The 24,332-nt window shown below is 39.0% G+C and overlaps 2 protein-coding genes across 3 annotated transcripts; both read left to right on the top strand.

Moving 5' to 3' along the window:
- On the top strand, nt 1-20,545 carry LOC123755961 (outer mitochondrial transmembrane helix translocase). Of its 2 annotated transcripts, none has more exons than XM_045738957.2 (8): nt 1-232; nt 3,326-3,531; nt 4,114-4,158; nt 4,686-4,863; nt 9,628-9,828; nt 11,001-11,197; nt 17,351-17,523; nt 18,109-20,545. In XM_045738957.2, exons 2-8 carry the CDS (start codon nt 3,349-3,351, stop codon nt 18,278-18,280), a joined length of 1,149 nt encoding a protein of 382 aa, XP_045594913.2. In that variant the 5' UTR covers nt 1-232; nt 3,326-3,348; the 3' UTR covers nt 18,281-20,545. The 2 variants fall into 2 exon arrangements, with proteins under 2 accessions (XP_045594913.2, XP_069156339.1); XM_069300238.1 differs by lacking the exon at nt 1-232 and adding an exon at nt 303-495 and having other exon boundaries at nt 18,109-18,478.
- LOC138349951 (elastin-like) lies at nt 18,726-21,008 on the top strand. Its single transcript, XM_069299954.1, has 3 exons — nt 18,726-18,729; nt 19,205-20,546; nt 20,871-21,008. Exons 1-2 carry the CDS (start codon nt 18,726-18,728, stop codon nt 20,422-20,424), a joined length of 1,224 nt encoding a protein of 407 aa, XP_069156055.1. The 3' UTR covers nt 20,425-20,546; nt 20,871-21,008.
- Nucleotides 21,009-24,332: the final 3,324 nt, after the last annotated feature.

The following is a 24,332-nucleotide window of genomic DNA, read 5'->3' as shown; positions in this document are numbered from 1 at the left end:
GTTTGCATCCGGATGACGTCACTGGAGCCGTGCTACAATTCCCGTGGTCGCCTTCACTTCGCGTCTGTCCTTTCTGTGGCTTTACTAAAAGTTAAGAAGAGGAGAAGGAGAAGGACATAAAAGTAGAAGAAGAGACGAAGAGAGAGGAGCGTGTGAGGGGAAGAGTGAGGAGAGAGGAGAGGAGAGGTGGTGTGAGTGGCTGCAGACGACGTCCTGGCCTCATCACGGTGATGTTAGTGTCAGCTGTATGTGAGAGTGTGGTCGTTAGTTTGACCGGTGCGGTGTATATATATACATGGTGATGACGAGGGGGTTAAATACATGCACACATTCATGTCCAGTCGGCCATGACTGGCAGCGGTCTCCCTGGAAGAGGGAGTGGTGTCACGCCTTGCCTGCTGTTACACCTGTATGACAACACAGCTGTTGCCACTGTCACTGCTGTGTTACATACCCTGGCCGCCCACTGTGTCTTGCCAACTACCAGGTGTTATGGTACCGGCACACCACCTAACACCACCTTAACACCACTCTGACTTGTATGAGAGGCATAATCATTCTTAGCCAGCATATACACGACTACCAGAGAACATTTATTTATTTTATTTATTTATTTATTTATTTATTTATATATATACAAGAATGTACATTGGGTTAGAGAGAATACATAGCATAGTATTTACAATTTTGTAAAGCCACTAGTACGCTCAGCGTTTCGGGCAGCTCCTTAATCTAACATTAATTTCAGATAAAATGCATGTTTTATAATAGTCTGTTGTTAGATTATTCTTATATTCTGTTGAAATATTGTAGTAGAACAAGATGGGATTTGTGGTATCGTAATGAGAATTGATATTTTTCAAACATGTTCATATAATTCTGTATTCCAACTGGTAGATCATTTATGTAGACAATGAATATAACTGGTGCAAGAACTGAACCCTGTGGTACTCCACTTGTGACATTTCTCTAGTCCAATACATTGCCTGTGTGTAATTACCTAAGTGTAGTTACAGGATGAGAGCTATGCTCGTGGTGTCCCGTCTTCCCAGCACTCTTTGTCATATAACGCTTTGAAACTACTGACGGTCTTGGCCTCCACCACCTTCTCACCTAACTTGTTCCAACCGTCTACCACTCTGTGAGAGTGAATTTTCTTATATTTCTTTGGCATCTTTGTTTAGTTAATTTAAATCTATGACCTCTTGTTCTTGAAGTTCCTGTTCATATCGCCTCTTTTTCTTCTGTCTTCTAGTTTTGGCATATTTAATGCCTCTAACCTCTCCTCATAGCTCTTGTCCTTCAGTTCTGGGAACCACTTAGTGGCATGTCTTTGCACCTTTTCCAGTTTGTTGATGTGCGTCTTAAGATATGGGCACCACACAACCGCTGCATATTCTAGCTTCGGCCTAACAAAAGTCGTGAACAATTTCTTTAGTATTTCGCCATCCATGTATTTAAAAGGAATTCTGAAGTTAGAAAGTGTGGCATAGGCTCCTCGCACAATATTCTTTATGGTCCTCAGGTGATAGTTTTCTATCTAGAACCACCCCTAGATCTCTTTCTTTATCAGAATTCTTTAAAGATTTCTCACATAATTTATAAGTTGTGTGGAGTCTATGTTCTTCTATTCCACATTCCATAACATGGCATTTATTCACATTAAATTCCATTTGCCAAGTGGTGCTCCATATACTTATTTTGTCCAGGTCTTCTTGAAGGGCATGACAATCATCTAAGTTTCTTATCCTTCCTATTATCTTAGCATCATCAGCAAACATGTTCATATAATTCTGTATACCAACTAGTAGATCATTTATGTAGACAATGAACATCACCGGTGCAAGAACTGAACCCTGTGGTACTCCTCTTGTGACATTTCTCCAGTCCGATACATTGCCTCTGATTACTGTCCTCATTTTTCTATGTCGGAAAATCTTTCATCCATGTTAGAAGCTTACCTGTCACCCCTCCAATATTTTCCAGTTTCCAGAACAACCTCTTATGTGGAAATCTGTTGAAAGCCTTCTTTAGGTCCAGATAGATGCGGTCAACCCAACCTTCTCTTTCCTGTAAAATCTCTGTGGCTCGATCATAGAAACTGAATAAATTCTATGCACAAGATCTTCCAGATCGAAAACCATATTGTCTGTCTGATATTATATTATTTCTCTCCAGGTGTTCTACCCATTTAGTTTTTATTATTTTTCCAATATTTTGACTATTACACTTGTCAATGATACAGGTCTATAATTGAGGGGGGGGGGTCTTCCCTGCTACCACTTTTGTAGACTGGAACTATGTTAGCCTTTTTCCACACGTCTGCTACGACTCCTGTACACAGGGATGTCTGAAAAATCAGCTGAAGTGGAATGCTGAGCTCAGGTGCACATTTTCTCTGAACCCATGGTGAAACTCTATCTGGGCCAACTGCTTTGTTCTTACTTAGCTCCTTGAGCATTTGTTTCACTTCATCTCTAGACACCTATGTGCTCTATGCTGTTCTCTGGAATTCTTATTATGTCTGGTTCTCTGAAAATCTCATTTTGTACACACTTTGAAACATTTCGTTTAATGTTTTACACATTTCCTTTTCCGTGTATCTGTCCCCCATTTTCAACCTCTGAATATTATAATTTACCTGCAGCTTGCTTTTAATGAATTTATAGAAAAGGCCTGGATCTGATTTACATATGTCTGCTATACCGTTCTCAAAGTTCCTCTCTGCCCCTCTTCTTACTGATGTGTAGTTGTTTCTTGCATCTTTGTATCGCTGGTATGTTTGAGGGTTTGGCCTCTTCCTATAATGATTCCATGTTTGTGTCTTTTGATCTCTGGTCCTCTTGCAATTTCTGTTGAACCAACCCTGTTTCCTAGGTCTGCATGTCTGTTTTGGTATGAATGTTTGTGCCTTCATCATATATTTTGCAAAATTTGGCATACATCTCATTTACTTCCTTGCCTAGCATGGTCTATCTCTATCTCTCTCTCTCTGTGTTGTATCACAGTCTGTCACTATATTATTTGGGGTGACAGTATAAAGTACTGTACATTCAGTACAAGGTGACAGTATGAAGTACATTATAAAAGTACATTTACAGTATAAAGTACACAGACATGAGAGCCTAATGGGATCACACATTAAAAAGTTTGTGAGAAATGTTGTACCTGCATAGAAATTAAGTTAACACCATAGATGTAAAATATACACCATAGATATGGTGTATATGAGTTTTGATCCTCATCCAATTTTTGTATTTTAAATAATTTACCCTAATGTAACTTATTACTGTATAGAGGTATGGGATCTTGTATATCCCGGTAGAAAAGGACAGTGGCGTGGTGTTAATGGTGTTCCGGCTGCTGTCATCGCGCCCTGCTGGCATGGAGGGAGGGGAGCTGACCCGCGGGGAGGTGCTGTCCCTTCTAGTTCGTCTGGCCTTTGCAACTGCTGCATCATACATCACTGTCAAACTTTTGGTATCTGCCATGGATCCCACGGCCAAGCAGAAAAAAGATGCCAAGAGGAAGGCAAGTTTATTTGCATTCCTGATAGATAATTAGTAAATACAATTTCCAGTTAATGATAAGTGTGTGATAAATTTGAGAAGTGCTAGCATTTATGGAAAGATAAGACAGTCAGTGTGGAGGAGTGCTGACAGTTAACTGTGCATAGATACGGTGGTAGATATAGCTGGGATGTGTAACTTTTAAAATATTTTTGGCAACCAAATTTATTGTATTCACTGGATAAGGCCAATTCATGTGGCTTTTAAGCTTTGATACTGTACAATATTTATACATCTCGTTTGCTTCTCTATCCAACTAGTAAATTGATCACAAAAGTGATACAGTATTCACCATGTCAAAATATAATGCTGTATATTACTGTTGACTGTCTTGGGGAATGAGAAGTGTAATATCCGTGAGCCTTACCTATATACAGTATTTTGCTTAGCTCCAAAACTCAATGCTTTATTGAACCATAGAAAATATAATTATAATAGTGTCTTGGAAATAATATTAAACAAAAAATATTAGACAAACTAAATTATAGGTAGATATACTACAGTATATTCTTTTTTTGTGATAAGATCTCTTCATTGGTTTCAGGCACAGGAAGTGATGCAGAGACTTGGCATCACGCAGAAGGTTACAGTGAGTTATGGTCGACGTTGGTGCTCAAGTTAGGAAATATAAATTCCTGGGATATAATGTTAAAGGCAGCCACTACCATACACATCCTCAGCCACTACCATACACTGTCTCCCTACTATTACCATACACATGGTTCCCCAGCCTACTACCATTCACTGTTTGTAAATGTCTCTCACCGAGTCCTCTTCATCTTGCTCCTCATTTCTAACCGGTTGACAACTCTTTGTAGTCATTAGCTCACCTGTGTTGTTTTTATTGTTGACGTCTTTCTTCGTCATGCCACAAATCAATCTCATTGTTGTAACGTGATGATCATGCCTGTGGTAACAATTAAACAAATCAATCAACCCATTATTTTAAGTGTTTGCAAAATTATTTTGCATGGTGTATGAATATGTACTTGGTACTTGTCACAGTCTCACTTCATGATTGCTTTTAATGCTCATATCTTGCTTATAATTATTTGTCATGTTTATAATAGATTCCAAATTACTCCTATTTCATTGGCTTGTGAACATGCTTTACAGCTCAGTGAATATGAAATGATGATTGCCAGTCAATTGGTGGAACCAACACAACTTTCTACATCGTGGAGAGATGTGGCAGGCCTTTCATCTGTCATCCGAGATTTGCGGGAAACACTCATATTACCCATTCAGCAGAGAAATCGACTTCAGGCATCAAGGCTTATTCAGCCTCCCAAAGGTATTGGCTTAAACCACAATTAAAGTTCAGAGGAATATTGTACTGTATTGGTTATTCTTTGTCACAATGCCTCTGTAGTACAGTTGGATTTGTTCTCGACTCATAATTAGGAAATCTGGGTTTGAATCTGCAACTCATCCTCGACTCAAGTCCATTACATCTAGCGGTCGACCCCACAGACGCATTCATAAATTTTAACATGCTGTTCATTCAAAACAGGAATTTTCTCAAATATAAATTAATATTATAATATATTAGCATATTGTGCATATATAGGCATAGGTTAGGTTCTGTGTTTAGGTTCTGTTGGCGATTATTTGGATTTGTAGTACGTGGATGAAGCATTTACAGCATTGTGGTTCGAACAAAATTCGTCAGTGAAGCACTTGTTTCAGAAGTGTTGGAACGAAATCAATTGAGTCTCGTGTAAACCATTTTTCATTCATAAATAGGTGGTTTGGCGGGTGCATGGAATCGCTTTTCAGTCTTTGTTTGGAGGACGGGCTGGAATCTGGGTTAGGAATCCTGGGTGGAACAGTAATGGTTCTACAGGCACATTATCTAATGCCTCTGTTCACTGTGTAGTAAATGGGAGTTACTTTGCGTTATTGGGAGTGTCAGTACTTTGACCTTGGGGGGGGGTGACCTTAATATCAGCCTAATATATAAATACACAGGCTGCCTGTCCCTGACAAAATAAATTATCATCATCATCATCAAATTTTTTGGACAGTACTAACAAAAACCAATATAGGATTTTGTTCTGATAAAGGATTGAACCCTTGCCTGAGTTGCATGCACAACATTTTATGATTTGATTCTTAGTGGCCTAGCTTCCCCTTTGTGCGTTGGTCTAGGTAGTCTGGTCCCTCATCTGCAAGGGCTTCTATTGTCTTATAAGTGTTTTTGGCTTGCATATGTTGTTACCATGTTCTTTGTTGTCAGAGGTTGCTAATACTGGTATTTCCTTTGCAGTTGTTTTGTTTTAGTTTGTTCTACCATTCTGGTGATCTATTCTCTTGACTTGAGTGATCAGATATCTGCTGCTCCTCTGTGCCTTGTGAGTAGACCAGGTTTTAGCCTTTCTGCCGTAGATGATATTCTCACTTGCATGGGACATGTGTACTTCCCTAGTTGTGCTTGCAGGGTTTGAGCTCTGGGTCTTTGGTCCTACGTCTCAACTTATTATTATTACTTTCCAATAATAATAATTAATTATTTATTATTATTATTAATTATAATTATTAAATTATTATTATTGGGATCATCTCTCAAAGCTCTCCAAATGTACTCACTAAAAAGGAGACAAGAGAGATATCAAATAATATATAGGTGGAAAATACTGGAGGGCCAGGTCCCAAATCTGCACAGTAAAATAACAACGTACTGGAGTGAACGATATGGAAGAAAATGCAGGTAGAACCAGTGAAGAGCAGAGGTGCCATAGGCACAAATCAGAGAACACTGTATAAACATCGGATGTCCACGGTTGTTCAACATCCTCCCAGCAAGCATAAGAAATATTGCCGGAACAACTGTAGACATCTTCAAGAGAAAACTAGATAGTTTTCTTCAAGGAGTGCCGGACCAACCGGGCTGTGGTGGGTATGTGGGCCTGCGAGCCACTCCAAGTAACTGCCTGGTGGACCAAACTCTCAAGTCAAGCCTGGCCTCGGGCTGGGCTTGGGGAGTAGAACAACTCCCAGAACCCCATCAAGCTGGTAACTGTCAATTAATTGGTGTACAGATTCTTGAGCCTACTGAGCTCTTATCATATCTACATTTGAAACTGTATATGGAGTCTGCCTCCACCACATCACTCCCTAATGCATTACATCTGTTAATTACCCTTGACATTGAAGAAATTCTTTTTAATGTCCCTGTGGCTCATTTGGGTACCCAATTTCCAGCTGTGTGTGCTTGTTCGCGTACCACCCGTGTTAAACAGTTTATCTTTATTTGCCCTGTCAATTCCTCTGAGAATTTTGTAAGTAGTGATCATGTCTCCACTAACTCGTATCTTCAACCTATTGTGAGGTTCACTTCCAGTAATCTTTCCTCATAGCTCATTCCTCTCAGCTTGGGGACTAGCCTGGTGGCATACCTCAGAACTTGTGTAGCACTTACCAGGGACCTTAGATGCTATGGAAGACAAACAAAACGCTGATGTAATTTACACAGATTTCGCAAAAGCTTTTGATAAATGTGACCATGGTGTTATTGCACATAAAATGCGTTCAAAAGGAATTACCGGGAAAATAGGCAGATGGATCTACAATTTCCTGACTGACAGAACCCAATGTGTAATAGTCAACAAAATAAAATCCAGCCCATCAACCGTGAAGAGCTCAGTCCCCCAGGGTACTGTGCTTGCTCCAGTACTTTTTCTCATCCTCATATCGGACATAGACCAGAACACAACCTATAGCACTGTATCATCCTTTGCAGATGACACTAGGATTTTCATGAGAGTTGGCAACATAGAGGACACGGCAAACCTCCAATCAGATGTTGATCAGGTCTTTCTATGGGCTACAGAAAATAATATGGTATTCAACGAGGATAAGTTTCAGCTCATGCGCTACGGAAAAATTGAAAACATAAAAACAGGAACCACGTACAAAACGCAGGCAAATCATAACATAGAACGAAAAGGCAATGTAAAGGACCTGGGTGTACTCATGTCGGAAGACCTTACCTTTAAAGAACACAATAAAGTAGCCGTCACAACTGCAAGAAAAATGACAGGTTGGATAACAAGAACTTTTCACACTAGAGATGCTATACCGATGATGATACTTTTCAAAACGCTTGTGCTATCTAGAGTGGAGTACTGCTGCACAATGACAGCCCCTTTCAAAGCTGGAGAAATTGCTGACCTAGAGAGCGTGCAGAGATCCTTTACTGCTAGAATCCACTCAGTAAAACATCTAAATTACTGGGACCGACTAAAGAGCCTAAATCTGTACTCCCTTGAGCGCAGGCGGGAGAGATACATAATAATTTACACGTGGAAAATAATTGAGGGGCTGGTCCCAAACCTGCACACAGAAATAACACCACATGAGACCAGAAGACATGGCAGGATGTGCAGAATACCCCCGTTGAAAAGCAGAGGTGCAACAGGTACTCTGAGAGAGAACTCTATCAACATCAGAGGCCCGAGACTGTTCAACACGCTTCCACTACACATAAGGGGCATAACTGGCAAACCCCTCAGTGTTCAAGAGAGAACTGGATAAGCACCTCCAAAGGATACCTGATCAACCAGGCTGTGACTCATACGTCAGGCTGCGAGCAGCCGCGTCTAACAGCCTGGTTGATCAGTCCAGCAACCAGGAGGCCTGGTCGACGACCGGGCCGCGGGGACACTAAGCCCCGGAAGCACCTCAAGGTAGCAAGGTAGACCTTACCAGGGCGCCTGACAGCTGGATGGACAGCGCTTCGGATTCGCAGTCCTGAGGTTCTGTGTTCGATCCCCGGTGGAGGGTGGAGGCGGAGACAAATGGGCAAAATGTTTCTTTCACTCTGATGCCACTACTGTATTACCTAGCAATAAATAGGTACCTGGGAGTTAGACAGTTGCTATGGGCTGCTTCCTGGGGATGTGTAACAAAAAGAAGGCCTGTTCGAGGACTGGGCCGCGGGGACGCTAAGCCCTGAAATCATCTCAAGATAACCTGACCATTGAGGGACCCGACAGTATGAGGCATTTCATTACATCAGTGCTGGATCTTTTACTCGGTGTCCATTATCAGCATACAGAGAAATACATCTGGTGAAATTTTGAAAGAAATATGAGAGAAACCAATTTTGCTCTTAAACATGAATGGACTTAAGTTTTTGTGATTTTTACAAAAAATATATACATTTTTTTTCAAAATCTTACCAGAGGTACTCTTCAGTTTTACTCCCTAAGAATAGGAGCTCAAAGAGCTGCAAATTAAAGAATTTCACTGGGTCCTTTCATTTTTAGGGCCAATTTTTTTTCTATAATTTCTTTCAAAGTTTTACAAGATATACTTCTCTATACTCACATTCATTTCTTTGTCAGCCTTGTTATGCTTGGTTACTTGATAAACATTTGCTATGTTTGTATGTAGTGAACATTTTCCCATTAATAGTTATTTCATTTCCCATACTGTACTTAGATAAGCTTACTTTACATTCTATTAAGTCCAAAGACTTTTCTTTCAGCCTTCCTCTTCATTACAGGGTCAGTTCTCCCTACCTATAGATATGGGAACTTGTTCCCAGGAATCAGCAGCAGCTGTTCTTCCAGTAATCGCTTCTCATAATAAATGCATCCTATCCTGTATTTGTAACATGGATGGAATCAGTTATAAAAACACCAGAAATGCAGTAAGGTTTTCAGCCAAACTTGGCAGGTCATGCTATTATTGAATATAAGTTAGGGGATGTTGTTACGCTCATGTAAATGTTTTTTAAAATCCATACAATTTGCACACACATCCAGCATGATTATAGGCTAGCTTAAGGCTATGTAACACCACTCATGCTTCTGCTGATGCTCTGATTTGTTTTCATTTCATTATTCTTTTCATTTATGTGTCTCTTGAATTCTTCAAGACACTTGTTATTGTCTCAGCATGTATACCTCCTTTTCTGAGCCAATTTTTTACAAATCTATAAATGTCTTTGGTGCATCTTAACCTGTTCCATGCCGGTTCCTCACATCCAATAATAATTGAAAATGGGGTAATAATGATTCTTGTTAGAAACTGTGTTTTGTATGCATTTCAGGTGTGTTACTGCATGGGCCTCCAGGCTGCGGCAAGACTCTCTTAGCCCGTGCCATTGCCAAGGAAGCTGGTTCTCGCTTTATCAACCTGGATGTTGCAGCCTTGACAGACAAGTGGTATGGAGAGTCTCAGAAACTCTCCTCAGCCGTCTTCTCCCTAGCCTCGAAGATTGAGCCATGCATCATATTTATTGATGAAATTGGTAAAAAGAGTGTTATTATAATATTAAAATATACTGGTTTAATTGCATCTGCTTGCTTTATGGAAGGGTTATACGAGACATTGTCTGCATGCACACATAAAATAGTACAGTATTTAAAACAAGGTTTTGTCTTCCTATATTTTTAAAAACCATGCCTGGAGCATAGGAACAATGTCCCCAAAAATGTTATTTTTCAAGAAGGCTAATGTTTACTGGAAGCCTCAAATACCAAATGAGCACACCGTGCGCCAGCAGGAGTTCAAATGTTGCAATGTACCTAAAACATCATATGATTTAAATTGTCATCCACACTGCCATAGAAATAAACATTTCATTCAAACATTCATTTTTGACAATTTATATGACATAGTGAGGGGAAAGTTAAATATTCCAGCATAGCAGCAGTAGTTGCTTCTGGAATCTTTCCTTATTAATTAACACTTTGCCGCACCCAGTGCGCGCACCCCAACTCACCCCAAGGTAGGTCTGGCATTTCCCGGGAGTGTGCACCCTCACTAACATGTGTATGCTCTGTCCAGTGTTCTGACCTCAATTTCTGAACTATATCATTCATTTTGGTATCAAATTGTTCGCAATCTAAAGGCACGCATTTTAAAACTAGTCCCATAATAATCGAACAATAAATGGAATTTTAACAATTTTGGACGCTCATCACCATACAAGTATTTATAATCTTTCCAGTGTTCTGACCTTGATTGTCATGCTACATTGTTAATTTTGGTATCAAATGGTCCGCAATCTAAAGATGCACATTTTAAACTTGGTTCCATAATAATCGAATAATAAATGGAATTTTAACAAATATTTTAATTTTGGATGCAAAATGCGTCTCCGCCAGACGCCCGTAGAATTAATTATGGATGCAATTTCCATCTCCACCGGACGAAAGTATCAAGACTACTCACAGCTGAGTGGATAGAGCCTCTGCCTCACATGCGTGGGGTCCATGGTTCGAATCTCCTAGAGCTCAGAAGAATGAAACATCATATGATGTTATGCTGAGTTCAAGGGTTAAAAGTGTGAGGTTCTTACGCTATAGTTGGATTAAAATATATAATTTTTATATTTAAGTATTATAGATAACAAATGATTCATTGTTTTTATGCTATTTAATATTTAGCAAATTAATTATTCTTTTGTCACCATGACAGATTCATTCTTACGTGTGCGTGCGACTGGAGATCATGAAGCAACAGCCATGATGAAAGCACAGTTCCTGCAGCAGTGGGATGGCCTTGCCACTGATCACAGCCGCTGTGTCATAGTCATGGGTGCCACCAACAGGCCTAATGATGTGGATCGTGCCATACTTCGCCGCATGCCAGCTGCCTTCCACATTCCTCTGCCAGTCAGTTGTTAAATTTTTCAAGATTTAATTTCAGTTTTTCTACCAGCTATCTGTTTCTGTCCCTAGCATTTCACTTATTCATTTGACTATGGCATATTGTCTCTAGATTTTGCATGTGTAATAAATCGCTATTGATGAGCCAGTGAAGAGAGGGCCGTATTTGGGAGCAAGAGGAAAAGAAGGTGGGAAAATGATTGTGTGAGGTGGTGGACATTTAGTGTGAAGAGCACACAGGGCATAGTAAGGACAAGGTTGGGTGGCAGCAGTTTATAAGTGTGTACAATGGTGTCTGTTTCTCTGCGGTCTTAGACCTCTTGTACTGTGTTATGATGGGTTCAAATACTTGAACAGTATATTTGAATTACAGTGGAGCTTCGACTTACAATGTTAATCCATTCCCAGAGACAGATCGTGAGTCGAAATATTGTAAGTTGAAATGAATTTAGCGTAAGAAATAATGGGAATTGAATTAATCCGTTCCACACCCACAAAAATATTAACTTAAAAATACATTTTACACTGAACACAATTTTTTTCTCTACAATTCAGTACATATGTTCATCTTACCTTTATCGAGGACTCTTGTTGGCGTATGGAAGATGGTAAGGAGGGGGAAGGAGGGGAGGTGTTACTGTTTGAAGGGGGAGTCCCCATCCATTATAACATCAGGCAGTGATGACTTCTCTGGGGTACACACACTCGTACGTTTTGCTTGCATACCACTAGGACCTGGTTGTGATTCACTGCTTGTCTCACTAAAAACCTTTCCATAGATTTTTGTTTTTCCGTACATTTTAATTTTTGTCTGTAGTGAGGCATCACAGTGTCATTAAAAAGGTTAAGGCAACGGCCTACTGCACCATGTAGTAGTAGGTAGTAGGCAACGGCCTACTACCATATGTGAGTCGTTTCAGCAAAAGTTTGCCATTCTTCCCATGCTGCACACATTTTTTTAATTAATGAGTAAGGGACATTCTGTACTGCCACCTCCTCCCCCTGAAGAAATTTCCTCGGCTGTCTCTTGTTGCTGCTCCTTGTGAAGTTCTTCGGTGGTCAGTTCTTAGCTGTGTTCCTTCACCAGCTCCCAACACTATGAATGCCACTTCTTTTTTCTAAATTTTTCAAACCATCCCCTGCTTGCCTTAAACTCTTTCACATCTGCATCACTCGTTCCAAGGGTGTTCTTTATAAAATCTTCATGCAATTTCCTTGCCTTTTCACATATGATGGCTTCTGAAATGCTATCACCTTCTAACTCCTTGCTGTGTATCCAAATAATAACTGTTCAACATCTAAACGTGTTTTGGTCTATATTTCATGATTATTATTATGCCTTTTGCCACTTTAGCACTCATAATGTCCTTTTTCCTAGTAAGTATGGTGGATATCGTTGACTGAGGTTTGTTGTACTGCCTAGCTAGTTTAACAACCTGCACACCATCTTCATATTTACGAATGATCTCTTGTTTTTGCTCTATGGTCATCCTTATGTGTTTTCATATGATGAACCTTACCACTGACTTCATTAGGACCCATGGCATGATATATAATAATCAGTTTTATGTTCTAAAGGCAAAAAATCACCAGAAAAATTGAATTTCTTGTAAGCGTGATCGTCACTAAGGGGGCAGCTCTAGTAAACTGAAGTAGGTCGGCCCACGTGACTGGGAACCATGCGCTCGGTCGACCCAAACGTGTACCAACAAATATCGTTAGTCGACGACACTATCGTAAGTCGAGTCACATTTTCCGATCAAATTTATATCGTAACTCAGTAAATAGTGACTCTACATCCAAAGAGGCTCTTATCCCTGTGGCCCGTGCTCCCCGCAGTAAGTCAGCAAATTCCTTGGTAGACTTCAGGCTGAAAGCACAAGGTACATAAGGAGTCAAAACAGAAAGGAGCGGAGGCTTCCACACTGCAGTAAACAAACATAGGAATGTGCCTCAATGCCAATAGTGACTGCCCAGACAGGTACAAGAGGAGTGTTGTCAACGCTTATGTCGACCGTGCTCTCGGCCACAGCTTGGGATGGAAGCAAGTCGATGAAGAACTCTGTAGGGTAAGGCAGGTCCTAGTCAACAATGGCTTCTCTAACGGTTTTGTTGAAGATATCCTAAAAAGAAAGGTGGAATGCCATGCAACCTCTAAAGAGTCAATCAACACAACACTTGTACCCCCTTATTAGACTATTTTACAGGAACTTCTTTTCGACGGTTCATAAGACGGAGGAAAGGGTCCTGAAAGATATTGTTGATAGGAACGTTATCCCTACAGACAAAAATCAGAAAATACAATTGACAATTTACTATAAAACAAAAAACTGCCAATCTACTCATGAAATACTCCCCAGACACTAAGCAGAATGCCCTGAAGGAAACTCGTCGTCTATGCCTTTAAATGCCCACTTGGGGACTGTAAGCCCCAAAGAACTCGGTATATAGGCAAGACAACAACGTCTCTTTCCAGGCGATTAACAATGCATAAACAACAGGGCTCGACCAAGGAACATAAGAACATAAGAACATAAGAACAAAGGTAACTGCAGAAGGCCTATTGGCCCATACGAGGCAGCTCCTATTCTATAACCACCCAATCCCACTCATATACTTGTCCAACCCGTTATATACTTGTCCAAAATGCGTCTCCAACATATCTCTTCCCACAACCAGACCATCACCAGAGAAATCTTAACAAACAACACAGAAATCATCGATAGGTACAGCAATAGCAGGCAGCTCGACATCAGCGAGGCACTACACATCAAAAAGTCAACACAAGCTATCAACAACCAATTAATGCACAACTATATTCTACCCACTTCAAGACCCCGAACCAATATGGAAGCAGCAAGAGGAAATACTGTATGGGCCAATAGGCCTTCTACAGTTACTTCCATTCTTATGTTCTCATATCCAAGTTATACCCATTGTTTTGTGTTCTGTCTTGTGTTTATCACAAGTTTGTTCACCTCACCCAAAACTTTTGTACCATATCACCTCACCCAATAGAGTATAAGTACGATGAATATGTGTGTAAATTAGTCTTTGAAAATGTAATAAGCCATTACGAAACGCGTTGAGGCATCAGACCATAAAAAAATGAATTTTGGAGAATTGAGATTTCCATTACCACCGACAGTGAAGAAAAACATAAGAAATATTGAGAAAATTCGTGTTAGAATTATTAATCTTACTTTTTCGGTCATATTTAATAATATATGTCTACAGGAAAGACTGCTACCAAAATATACTAAAATAAATAAATATATATATATATATATATATATATATATATATATATATATATATATATATATATATATATATATATATATATATATAATATATATATATATATATATATAATATATATATAATATATATATAATATATATATAATATATATATTATATATATATTATATATATATATAATATATATATAATATATATATAATATATATATAATATATATATATAATATATATATTATATATATATAATATATATATTATATATATATTATATATTATATATATATATATATATATATATATATATATATATATATATATATATATATATATATATATAATATATATATAATATATATATAATATATATATAATATATATATAATATATATATAATATATATATTATATATATATTATATAATATATATATAATATATATATAATATATATATAATATATATATATAATATATATATATAATATATATATATAATATATATATATATAATATATATATTATATATATATTATATATATATTATATATATATATATATATATATATATATATATATATATATATATATATATATATATATATATATATATATATTATATAAAATAAATAAATAAATAATGTTGTACCTAGTAGCCAGAATGCAGTTCTTGGCCTACTATGCAAGGCCCAATTTGCCTAATAAGCAAAGTTTTCCTGAATTTATATATTTTTCTAATTTTTTTCTTATGAAATGATAGTTATCCATTTTATTATGGTCGAGTTCATTATTTTTTAATTTGAGTTAAAACTAAGGTAGATATATGTCCTTACCTAACCAACCCTACCTAACCTATCTTAACCTAACCTAATCTAACATAACTTCATCAATAATTTATGTTCCTAATATAATATATTAATAATCAAATAAATCAATTGGAAACAATTTGTTGAAAATAAAGAAACTCACTCGGCCTATTAGGCAAATCGGGCCTTGCATAGTAGGCCGAGAAATGCGTTCTAGCTCCTAGGTACGACATATATATATAATAAAACAAGTTTTCGTATTTGTCCAACAAGAAACAACTTTTTTACATACTCACATTACCATTACCCCATTTTTTCACTTTCATGGGGTAGAGAGGCATGAGCCTGGAGAAAAGGTAAGTAACACAGAAGAGGGTTATTGATATGAGTAGTTAAACATTACAAATGTCACTTGTCCTCTCATTGCAGGACTGATAATACAAATTATAGCATCATGGATAAACAAGCACTACCACACTGCAGCACCCACCACCCCTACCACCAGGTGTACAGTGCTCTTCATGAATTGTCATATTTATATACAGATGCATTTACAACCTTCTTACAAACCAATTCCTTCAGCCTTTTTCCTTACCATGTCTTGAGCCGTAAACCATCACTCTCCACTTCCTTGATTCTTTGCCGTGTCTGCCAACTTTCTTTTCAGACTTCCTCTTCTACTTTTACCCTCAAATTAATTTGAATAAGCACTCTTAACCAGTGTAACATCATCCATCTATTGAACACAACCAGACCGTCTCAATGTGCACTGTTTGCTCCTCCAATTTGTTGACTTTTGTTCCCCACATTCCTACCCGAGATATTTATTGATTACTTTATTCTCCTAACGCCACACATGCTTCTCAAATTTATTTATTTCTACTGCTGTAACTCTTGGCTTTTGCTGTTTATGGCACTATGATGATGCACCCATACATAAGTCTTTACCATCGCCCTTTCATGCAGACCTGTGGCTGCATCTGTACAACTCTTGTGTTTCCACACCAGACCTTTAATTTTACCAGCCACTGTCCCTTTCCTGATTGACCTTACTCTCAAGTTTAATTGCACATATACCACATCTAGCAATAGCACATCCCAGATATTCAAATTTATTGACCACCTTTAGAAATTCCCTATTCACATTTATTTCACACAATTTCTCTTTCTCTCCCTCATTTTTATCTACATTAAATTTTAATAATTTGTGCACATAATAAAGTTTTCAACTAGCCTACATAGCTCTCTTTTTTTTCATTTGGGCACTGTTCCTTTCCTCTGTCCTGTCCCAAATATTTATCCTCATCCCTTCCAAGTGCTGTATAATCATAATGGTTTAGTGCTTTCTCATGATAATTACTTTACATAGCTCTCTCTCTCTCTACTCTCCTAAAAACTATGTATCATGTGCTCACATCAAATTTGATATACCATGTATACTCATATTACAACCGCCATTCTAACATTCTTACCTTGACCTACCTCTTGACCCCATCTACATATATACTGAACAACCAGGATGATCACACACAACCCTAAAGGATACCTTCATTAATATTAAACCAGTCACTTACTACAATAACATATAAACATGTGCACCATTTAACAGCATTCTGTTAACTCCATACATGACATGCTCATCACTCTCCAAAAGTACTTTTCTATTACTGTTTATGTATGAAAAAGTGAGTGTTCTTTACTAGTGAGCCTGTTGATGTCGCAATACCCCCTTTTGTGCAAGCTCTGTGTATTTTTGTTTTGCATTGACACCGTGGCAGTTTATGCACTTTCAGCATATGTTTTGGTTTACCTTCAGCATATGTTTTGAGTGAACTAGTGGTGTTTTGGTTTACTTTTAAACCATCCCAGATTCACAAAGCTTTCACATTTTATGCCTACATTGTGCAGCTTGTGATGTTTACATTGACAACATAAGAAGGCTGAAGAAATTCTCAATTTTGTAATACATTTTAAGTTATTTTAAAAGGTGTGAAAAATTGTGATTACTTTATAAGAGTCATTATAGCTGTCTGCACAACAATTTTGTTTAGCCTTCTCGTAAATGTAGACAATGTTGCATTTATATTCTTTCAGGGTTTGCAACAGCGTGAAGACATCCTCCGCTTGGTCTTACGTGATGAGTCCATGGCAGACGACACTGACATTGCCATCCTTGCCAGACAGACAGAGAGCTTTTCTGGGTCAGATTTATTAGAATTGTGCCGTACAGCAGCTGTATACAGGCTTCGTCACCTGCTCAGTGAGACGTGAGTTATTCAATAGGAAGTATTTACTCAAAAATGTATTGTTAAATGAAAGTAGAGTACATACAAGAGGGAAGATGCAAAACTGTGTATGAAAGTAGTGTCTACTTCTTTGTACAGTATACATTATTTGTATTGCTACTGCTACTGTAGTATGATGCTGTAGAATTTGCAATGATTTTTGTTCGAGTCATGATTGTGTTATGACAATTCCAGAGATATAAAACGAATTGTGTATTAGTTTGGATTTCACTTCAGAATGGTAGTCCAAGTTTCTGGTTGGCTAGGGTGATACCTTTTTTTACCTTGATGGTACTAAATGAGAAGGTAGAAGAAAATGTTGGGTGTCTTTCCAGTTTTGAAAGAGAAAACTAGATAACCATGATAGAAAGTTGGGGTGAAGAGAAACAATAGCAGCCACATAAATTTATGACAACTTTGAGAATTCTTTTTGATTATATTTTAAAAACTAGTTACAGGATTACCTAATGAAGTAAAGAGGAACTAAAAGCAAGTGAAAGACATACTGTTCTCTTTCCCTTTAATCTGGTGTTTCCAGGAGTGACTTAGTTGGAGTATATTTTGCAGATGTGGTCAGGAAACAGAGGCTGTGCCACTGCAAGAAAGTGAGATGAGCGAGTCAACAGAGCCTCTACGGCCCATAACAAGAGCTGACTTTAAACAGGCCCTTACCAAGATGAGCGAGTCAAGAGTGTACAACAGACAAGCTGATGCATTAGTCAAGATAGACCTTGACTGAGGCTGGTGAACCTAGGGATTGTTAGTGTTACCCAGGGACGGCACAGTGGTTAAACCAGCTGATATTCGGGTAAAATGTCTCAATTCTGTGATGCAACATTTTATAATTCATTATTCAAATGTTACTTAAATTTTTAAAGATATATTCAACAAATGTCCAACCTGAAGTTTTTTAATATAAACAAATTAAAAATGGAAATTGGAGTTCATAAGTAAATGTGGTAATATTTTAGGCCCCTATAAAAATAAAGGATTGCATAAAGACTCTTCATTGTGTAGAAGATTATTAGTGTGCATGACATGAATGTTTGCGTAAGAGAATTGAATGTTAAGTGAGGAAGCTTAGTGACAGTAGACCAAGGTATGAACTGTCCCATACCTGGTCACTGGGAAGTGTTTTATGTAAACCTGTAGCACCAAGTCCACTGACTGACAGGCTATGCAATATGGGTAGGCCTAGCGAGAGGGTGTGTGTGTGTGGGCTTGAAGGGTTCACATGGGAAATATGAGCTAGCAACACACACACACACCCCAGTAATATGGGCTAGTCATTAATGCACTTGCTTAATCTGCCACCCCTTGTACTAATGCTGTGTGTAATCATAAACATTATACATAGTATTAGTACATCAATTAGTACAATTAGACATTAGTGTAATGTATAACAAGTACATTAGAATAATTAGTACATTAGAATAATTAGTACATTAGAGCTAATTAGTACATTATTATACATTAAACATTTGTTTATATTGCTATAAACTGAAGGATAAATTTGCACAGGATACAACAAATTTGTTATTATTCTTGGGTGCTTCCGTAGCAGTTTATTATCAGCCATTGGTGAGTAAGAGTAAAAGGTAGACACACACTTGTGTTCATCATATTAACCTGACTAGCTAATTTTAGCGCGCACAGGTGTAAGAACCCACAGCATTACCCCACCGCTCCATATACCTGGGTGTATATGGAGCGGTGGGTGAGGTACTAGGCGAGTGTCCAGGTGTATATGGAGCTGTGGGTGAGGTACTAGGTGAGTGTCCAGGTGTATATGGAGCTGTGGGTGAGGTACTAGGTGAGTGTCCAGGTGTATATGGAGCAGTGGGTGAGGTACTAGGTGAGTGTCCAGGTGTATATGGAGCTGTGGGTGAGGTACTAGGTGAGTGTCCAGGTGTATATGGAGCAGTGGGTGAGGTACTAGGTGAGTGTCCAGGTGTATATGGAGCAGTGGGTGAGGTACTAGGTGAGTGTCCAGGTGTATATGGAGCTGTGGGTGAGGTACTAGGTGAGTGTCCAGGTGTATATGGAGCTGTGGGTGAGGTACTAGGTGAGTGTCCAGGTGTATATGGAGCAGTGGGTGAGGTACTAGGTGAGTGTCCAGGTGTATATGGAGCTGTGGGTGAGGTACTAGGTGAGTGTCCAGGTGTATATGGAGCAGTGGGTGAGGTACTAGGTGAGTGTCCAGGTGTATATGGAGCAGTGGGTGAGGTACTAGGTGAGTGTCCAGGTGTATATGGAGCTGTGGGTGAGGTACTAGGTGAGTGTCCAGGTGTATATGGAGCAGTGGGTGAGGTACTAGGTGAGTGTCCAGGTGTATATGGAGCAGTGGGTGAGGTACTAGGTGAGTGTCCAGGTGTATATGGAGCTGTGGGTGAGGTACTAGGTGAGTGTCCAGGTGTATATGGAGCAGTGGGTGAGGTACTAGGTGAGTGTCCAGGTGTATATGGAGCTGTGGGTGAGGTACTAGGTGAGTGTCCAGGTGTATATGGAGCAGTGGGTGAGGTACTAGGTGAGTGTCCAGGTGTATATGGAGCAGTGGGTGAGGTACTAGGTGAGTGTCCAGGTGTATATGGAGCAGTGGGTGAGGTACTAGGTGAGTGTCCAGGTGTATATGGAGCAGTGGGTGAGGTACTAGGTGAGTGTCCAGGTGTATATGGAGCTGTGGGTGAGGTACTAGGTGAGTGTCCAGGTGTATATGGAGCAGTGGGTGAGGTACTAGGTGAGTGTCCAGGTGTATATGGAGCAGTGGGTGAGGTACTAGGTGAGTGTCCAGGTGTATATGGAGCAGTGGGTGAGGTACTAGGTGAGTGTCCAGGTGTATATGGAGCAGTGGGTGAGGTACTAGGTGTAGAGGGCATCCCATGATGTCTAAGACAATTTCAAACTTTTTTATGGCCATGGAACCTTGATATTTGCAAAACATTTTCATTAAACTGTGACCAAAAGGCAGTGCTGAGAGGGTGGTAATAAAACAAAATTTTTAATTTTTTTTTTGAGATATATACAAGAGTTGTTACATTCTTGTACAGCCACTAGTATGCGTAGCGTTTCGGGCAAGTCCTTAATCCTATGGTCCCTGGAATACGATCCCCTGCCGCGAAGAATCGTTTTTTCATCCAAGTACACATTTTACTGTTGCGTTAAACAGAGGCTACAGTTAAGGAATTGCGTCCAGTAAATCCTCCCCGGCCAGGATACGAACCCATGACATAGTGCTCGCGGAACGCCAGGCGAGTGTCTTACCACTACACCACGGAGACTGGTTAATTTTTAACCAGCAATAAACCAGTTAAAGCAATAAAATTAAGACTATTTTAATTTTATTGCTTTAACTCTATGGTAAACAGTTATTGGAAAGCCGCAAAGGAGGAGTGTCCCAATTGCTGGAATTTGATAAGTATGGAAGCTTTATAATAAACAGTATTTTTACTATTTTGCACAATGATTTGCTCGTGGTCTTTGGCTTTCCCTTTATTCAGCAGCAATGTACTAAACACTTGAGTACAAAACAGACTATTTTGTGCATATATCTGGCTTTTGCTGCCATATATATAGAGGGAAGGTACTCTCAAAGTTTGATAAAGAAGAAGGAAGCAATTATCAGGGGAAAGTGCCAGGCCATTATGACTATATAGTACTTGGAAGGGGTCAGGATAAGGATTTGGGATGGGACGGAGGGAAAGGAATGATGCCCAACCACTTGGACGGTTGGGGATTGAACTCTGACCTGCATGAAGCGAGACCATTGCTCTACCGTCCAGCCCAAATAACATTTGTTTTCAACTTTACATCATGTAAAATATTGCCAAGTTGCAAGGAACAACTTATTTCAATTTCAGCGATAAATTCGGTGTTAACACTGATCTCTGGGCGCGCGTGCACCACACTACCCCGGGTGGGTTTGGGCATTCCACGGGAGCGTGCGGTAGTTCTGAAAAAGTGTATACTCTTTTCAACTTTATTACCTCAATTCTCGTCCTAGGTTTTTCAATTTGGTATCATTATGTTCGCAATAGAATTCTCTACAGGAATAAAGACATATAAAGTCCAAAAGCTCGGTGTACTATCCGCAACAAACGGAGAAAGCGAGAGTTACCCCGGGAGTGCACAAGAGCGATAAAATGTTTACACTCTTTCAGTTTTGTTACCTCAATTCTTATTCTAAGTCTTTTATTTTGGTATCAATGTGTTCGCAATAGAATTCCCAACAGGAGTATATGCATATAATGTCAAAAACAGCAGCGTGCTCCACCGGTCTGGCGTGATGAAAGCAGGCCGCGGTTACCAGAAAGAGAGCGCTGCGCCATCCCAAGGCACCTCTAATGTAATGAGAGTGCGGTAATTCTGAAAAGTGTATACTCTTTTCAACTTTGTCATCTCAATTCTCGTCCTAGGTTTTTCAATTTGGTGTCACTGTGTTCGCAATAGAATTCTCTGCAAGGTTAAATGAATATAAAGCCCAAAAGCCCGGCGAGAAAGTGAGAGCGTCTTACCCAGGAGCGTGCAAGAGCTCTCTCTTCTCTTCACTCTCTTCACTTTGGACATCTCAATTCCCATCCTAGGCCTTTCATTTTGGTATAATTGTGTTCGCAATAGAATTCCCTACAGGAGTATATGCAAGTATAAAGTCCGAAAGTCCGGCGTACCACTCACAGCCAACAGAGAAAGTGACGGAGAGTTACCCCCCTGTGAGCTCTAATAAAGAGCAATAAAATGGGTATACTCTTTTCAACTTTGTTACCTCTATTCTGGTCCTAGGTCTTTCATTTTGGTATCGATGTATCCCCAATAAAATTCGCTACAGGAGTATATGCATATAATGTCCAAAACCGCGGCGCCCCTCCCGAAGCCGCCGCCAATTTGCCACCCTCCAATTACTGCCGAGGACTCGATGCGGAGTCCTTACCGGACTTCCCTCTATTTAGCGGAGGACTCAATGCTGAGTTGTCGCCGAGCGAAAGTGTTAATTCAAATAGAGGTAAAATTAGTTTAATCTAATCTCAAGTTGATGTGAAGTGCAAATTATTCCATAAATGGTGTCTGCAAATCAGATGAGTGTTGAATCAATTGTTTTTAATTTCATCAACAAAAAATGCACAATAGGAGTATGTAATTTGTTTCATATTTCTTCAGACGTGTATTGATTCCCAACATTTTCATCTCGTGTTGTTTTCATACACTAAAAAATTCAATCAATTGTCCAGTACAATATTAATGTTTTGGTTATCTAAGGGATTATTTGTATTCCATGTTCTATAATCATGTTTAATTTTGTCTATTAGACACCAGATCCATTATGGTCCAGGATGGCCCAAAAGGTCGTCACTTCCTTTATTTTCAAATGTATGAGTTGGATGTCTAATTTTCAGCCCCGGTATTATGACTTACTTTCAGCATGTTTATTCCACGTTCTACAGTTCCGAGAACCCCAGTACAGTGCAAGTAATAATATTTATTAACCATCAAATTGATACAAGGTACTGGACATTCAGCTAAGCTGGGGTACACCAAGTTTTTGGTACATTAACCCCTTAACTGCGTTGCCTCTAAATATGACACTCCACCCCTCAGTGCGCAGGAAATAAATTCTCTGGAAAAAATTCTTTTGATTTTTTAAAGTGTCAAAAACCCTTCCCTCAGTATGGGTATATAAAAAAAAATTGAAATTGTACTTACTTTGGCTGCTATGGGGTCCGTAAGTTGGCGCGTGACAACAACATTCCCCGTTCGCCAGTGACGTACGCTCCCAGGGCCAGTAGGGCGCCTGGGGCGGGGCGCGCGAGTTGCCACAAATATATTTTTGTTCATTTTTACGCACAGTTCCAAATGCATTTTATTTGTTTTTACGTGCTAATCCTATGTATAATGAACACGTACACTATATTATGGCAGTAAAACATCCGTACTGTCCGAAGACACTGTGTTACGTGCATGACACTTGTGTACACATATGCTGCACATATTTACTATGTTTCATGCTAATTTATGTATATATACAATCTATTTACACACTATACACTGTCACACACTATATACATTCACCATCAACACACTCAGAACACCTCGAGTGAGAGCAGCCACACCCAGCCAGTCTCCCTCACTCCAACATCTTACTCGCCAACATTGCTCCTCCCACCATACTGTTATTGTTCTTATTACACATGTTATATATACCTATCTACATGTTTTATTTACCAGAACTATGCAAGTAAGCCGGTATTGTGTCCAAACAGTACAGTTGCCACCATACACTGCATGAAAAATCACACAGCAGACGATGCTACGATTACTACGTAACCTCCCTCGCCAAAATAGCTCCTCTCAACATTCTCCTGTTGCTGTTATTACACTATATACACACTGTATATACACATGTACATATGTGTTGCCCATAGCGAACCACTAAGCTAGTATGGTGAGCAAAACAAGAGTGGCTGCCACACACACACACACACACACACACACAGAGGCTACTCAATTCTCTCCCTCCCTCCCTCACCAAAATTCCTCCTTCCACAATACTACGCACAACGCTAATTATAACCACAATCCTGGTCACTAATTCCTGTAAATGAATAATTGACCACATGTTTATTTTGAAAAGGAACCTAAGAAATCATTTGAAGATTCCTAGATGGACGAAATAATGCTGTAGCGCTGTGAACATCGTGAACAGCATTGAATCACTGATATTTGAACATTGTACCCAGTCATCACACTCAGGCTCTTCTATAACACTAACATGCCTAAATAATACAAGTTATATATATTTT

The sequence above is a fragment of the Procambarus clarkii genome, chromosome 43 (assembly GCF_040958095.1).
Source record: "Procambarus clarkii isolate CNS0578487 chromosome 43, FALCON_Pclarkii_2.0, whole genome shotgun sequence".
NCBI lineage: Eukaryota > Metazoa > Arthropoda > Malacostraca > Decapoda > Cambaridae > Procambarus > Procambarus clarkii.
Note: the sequence above shows the minus strand (reverse complement) of the source record. Positions and strands in the feature narration are given on the sequence as shown.

Coding starts and splice junctions, on each gene's coding strand:
- LOC123755961 (XM_069300238.1), top strand. CDS start 348: ATGACTGGCAGCGGTCTCCCTGGAAGAGGGAGTGGTGTCACGCCTTGC. Junction 3,532..4,113: donor AAAAAGATGCCAAGAGGAAG/GCAAGTTTATTT, acceptor CATTGGTTTCAG/GCACAGGAAGTGATGCAGAG. Junction 9,829..11,000: donor CATATTTATTGATGAAATTG/GTAAAAAGAGTG, acceptor TCACCATGACAG/ATTCATTCTTACGTGTGCGT.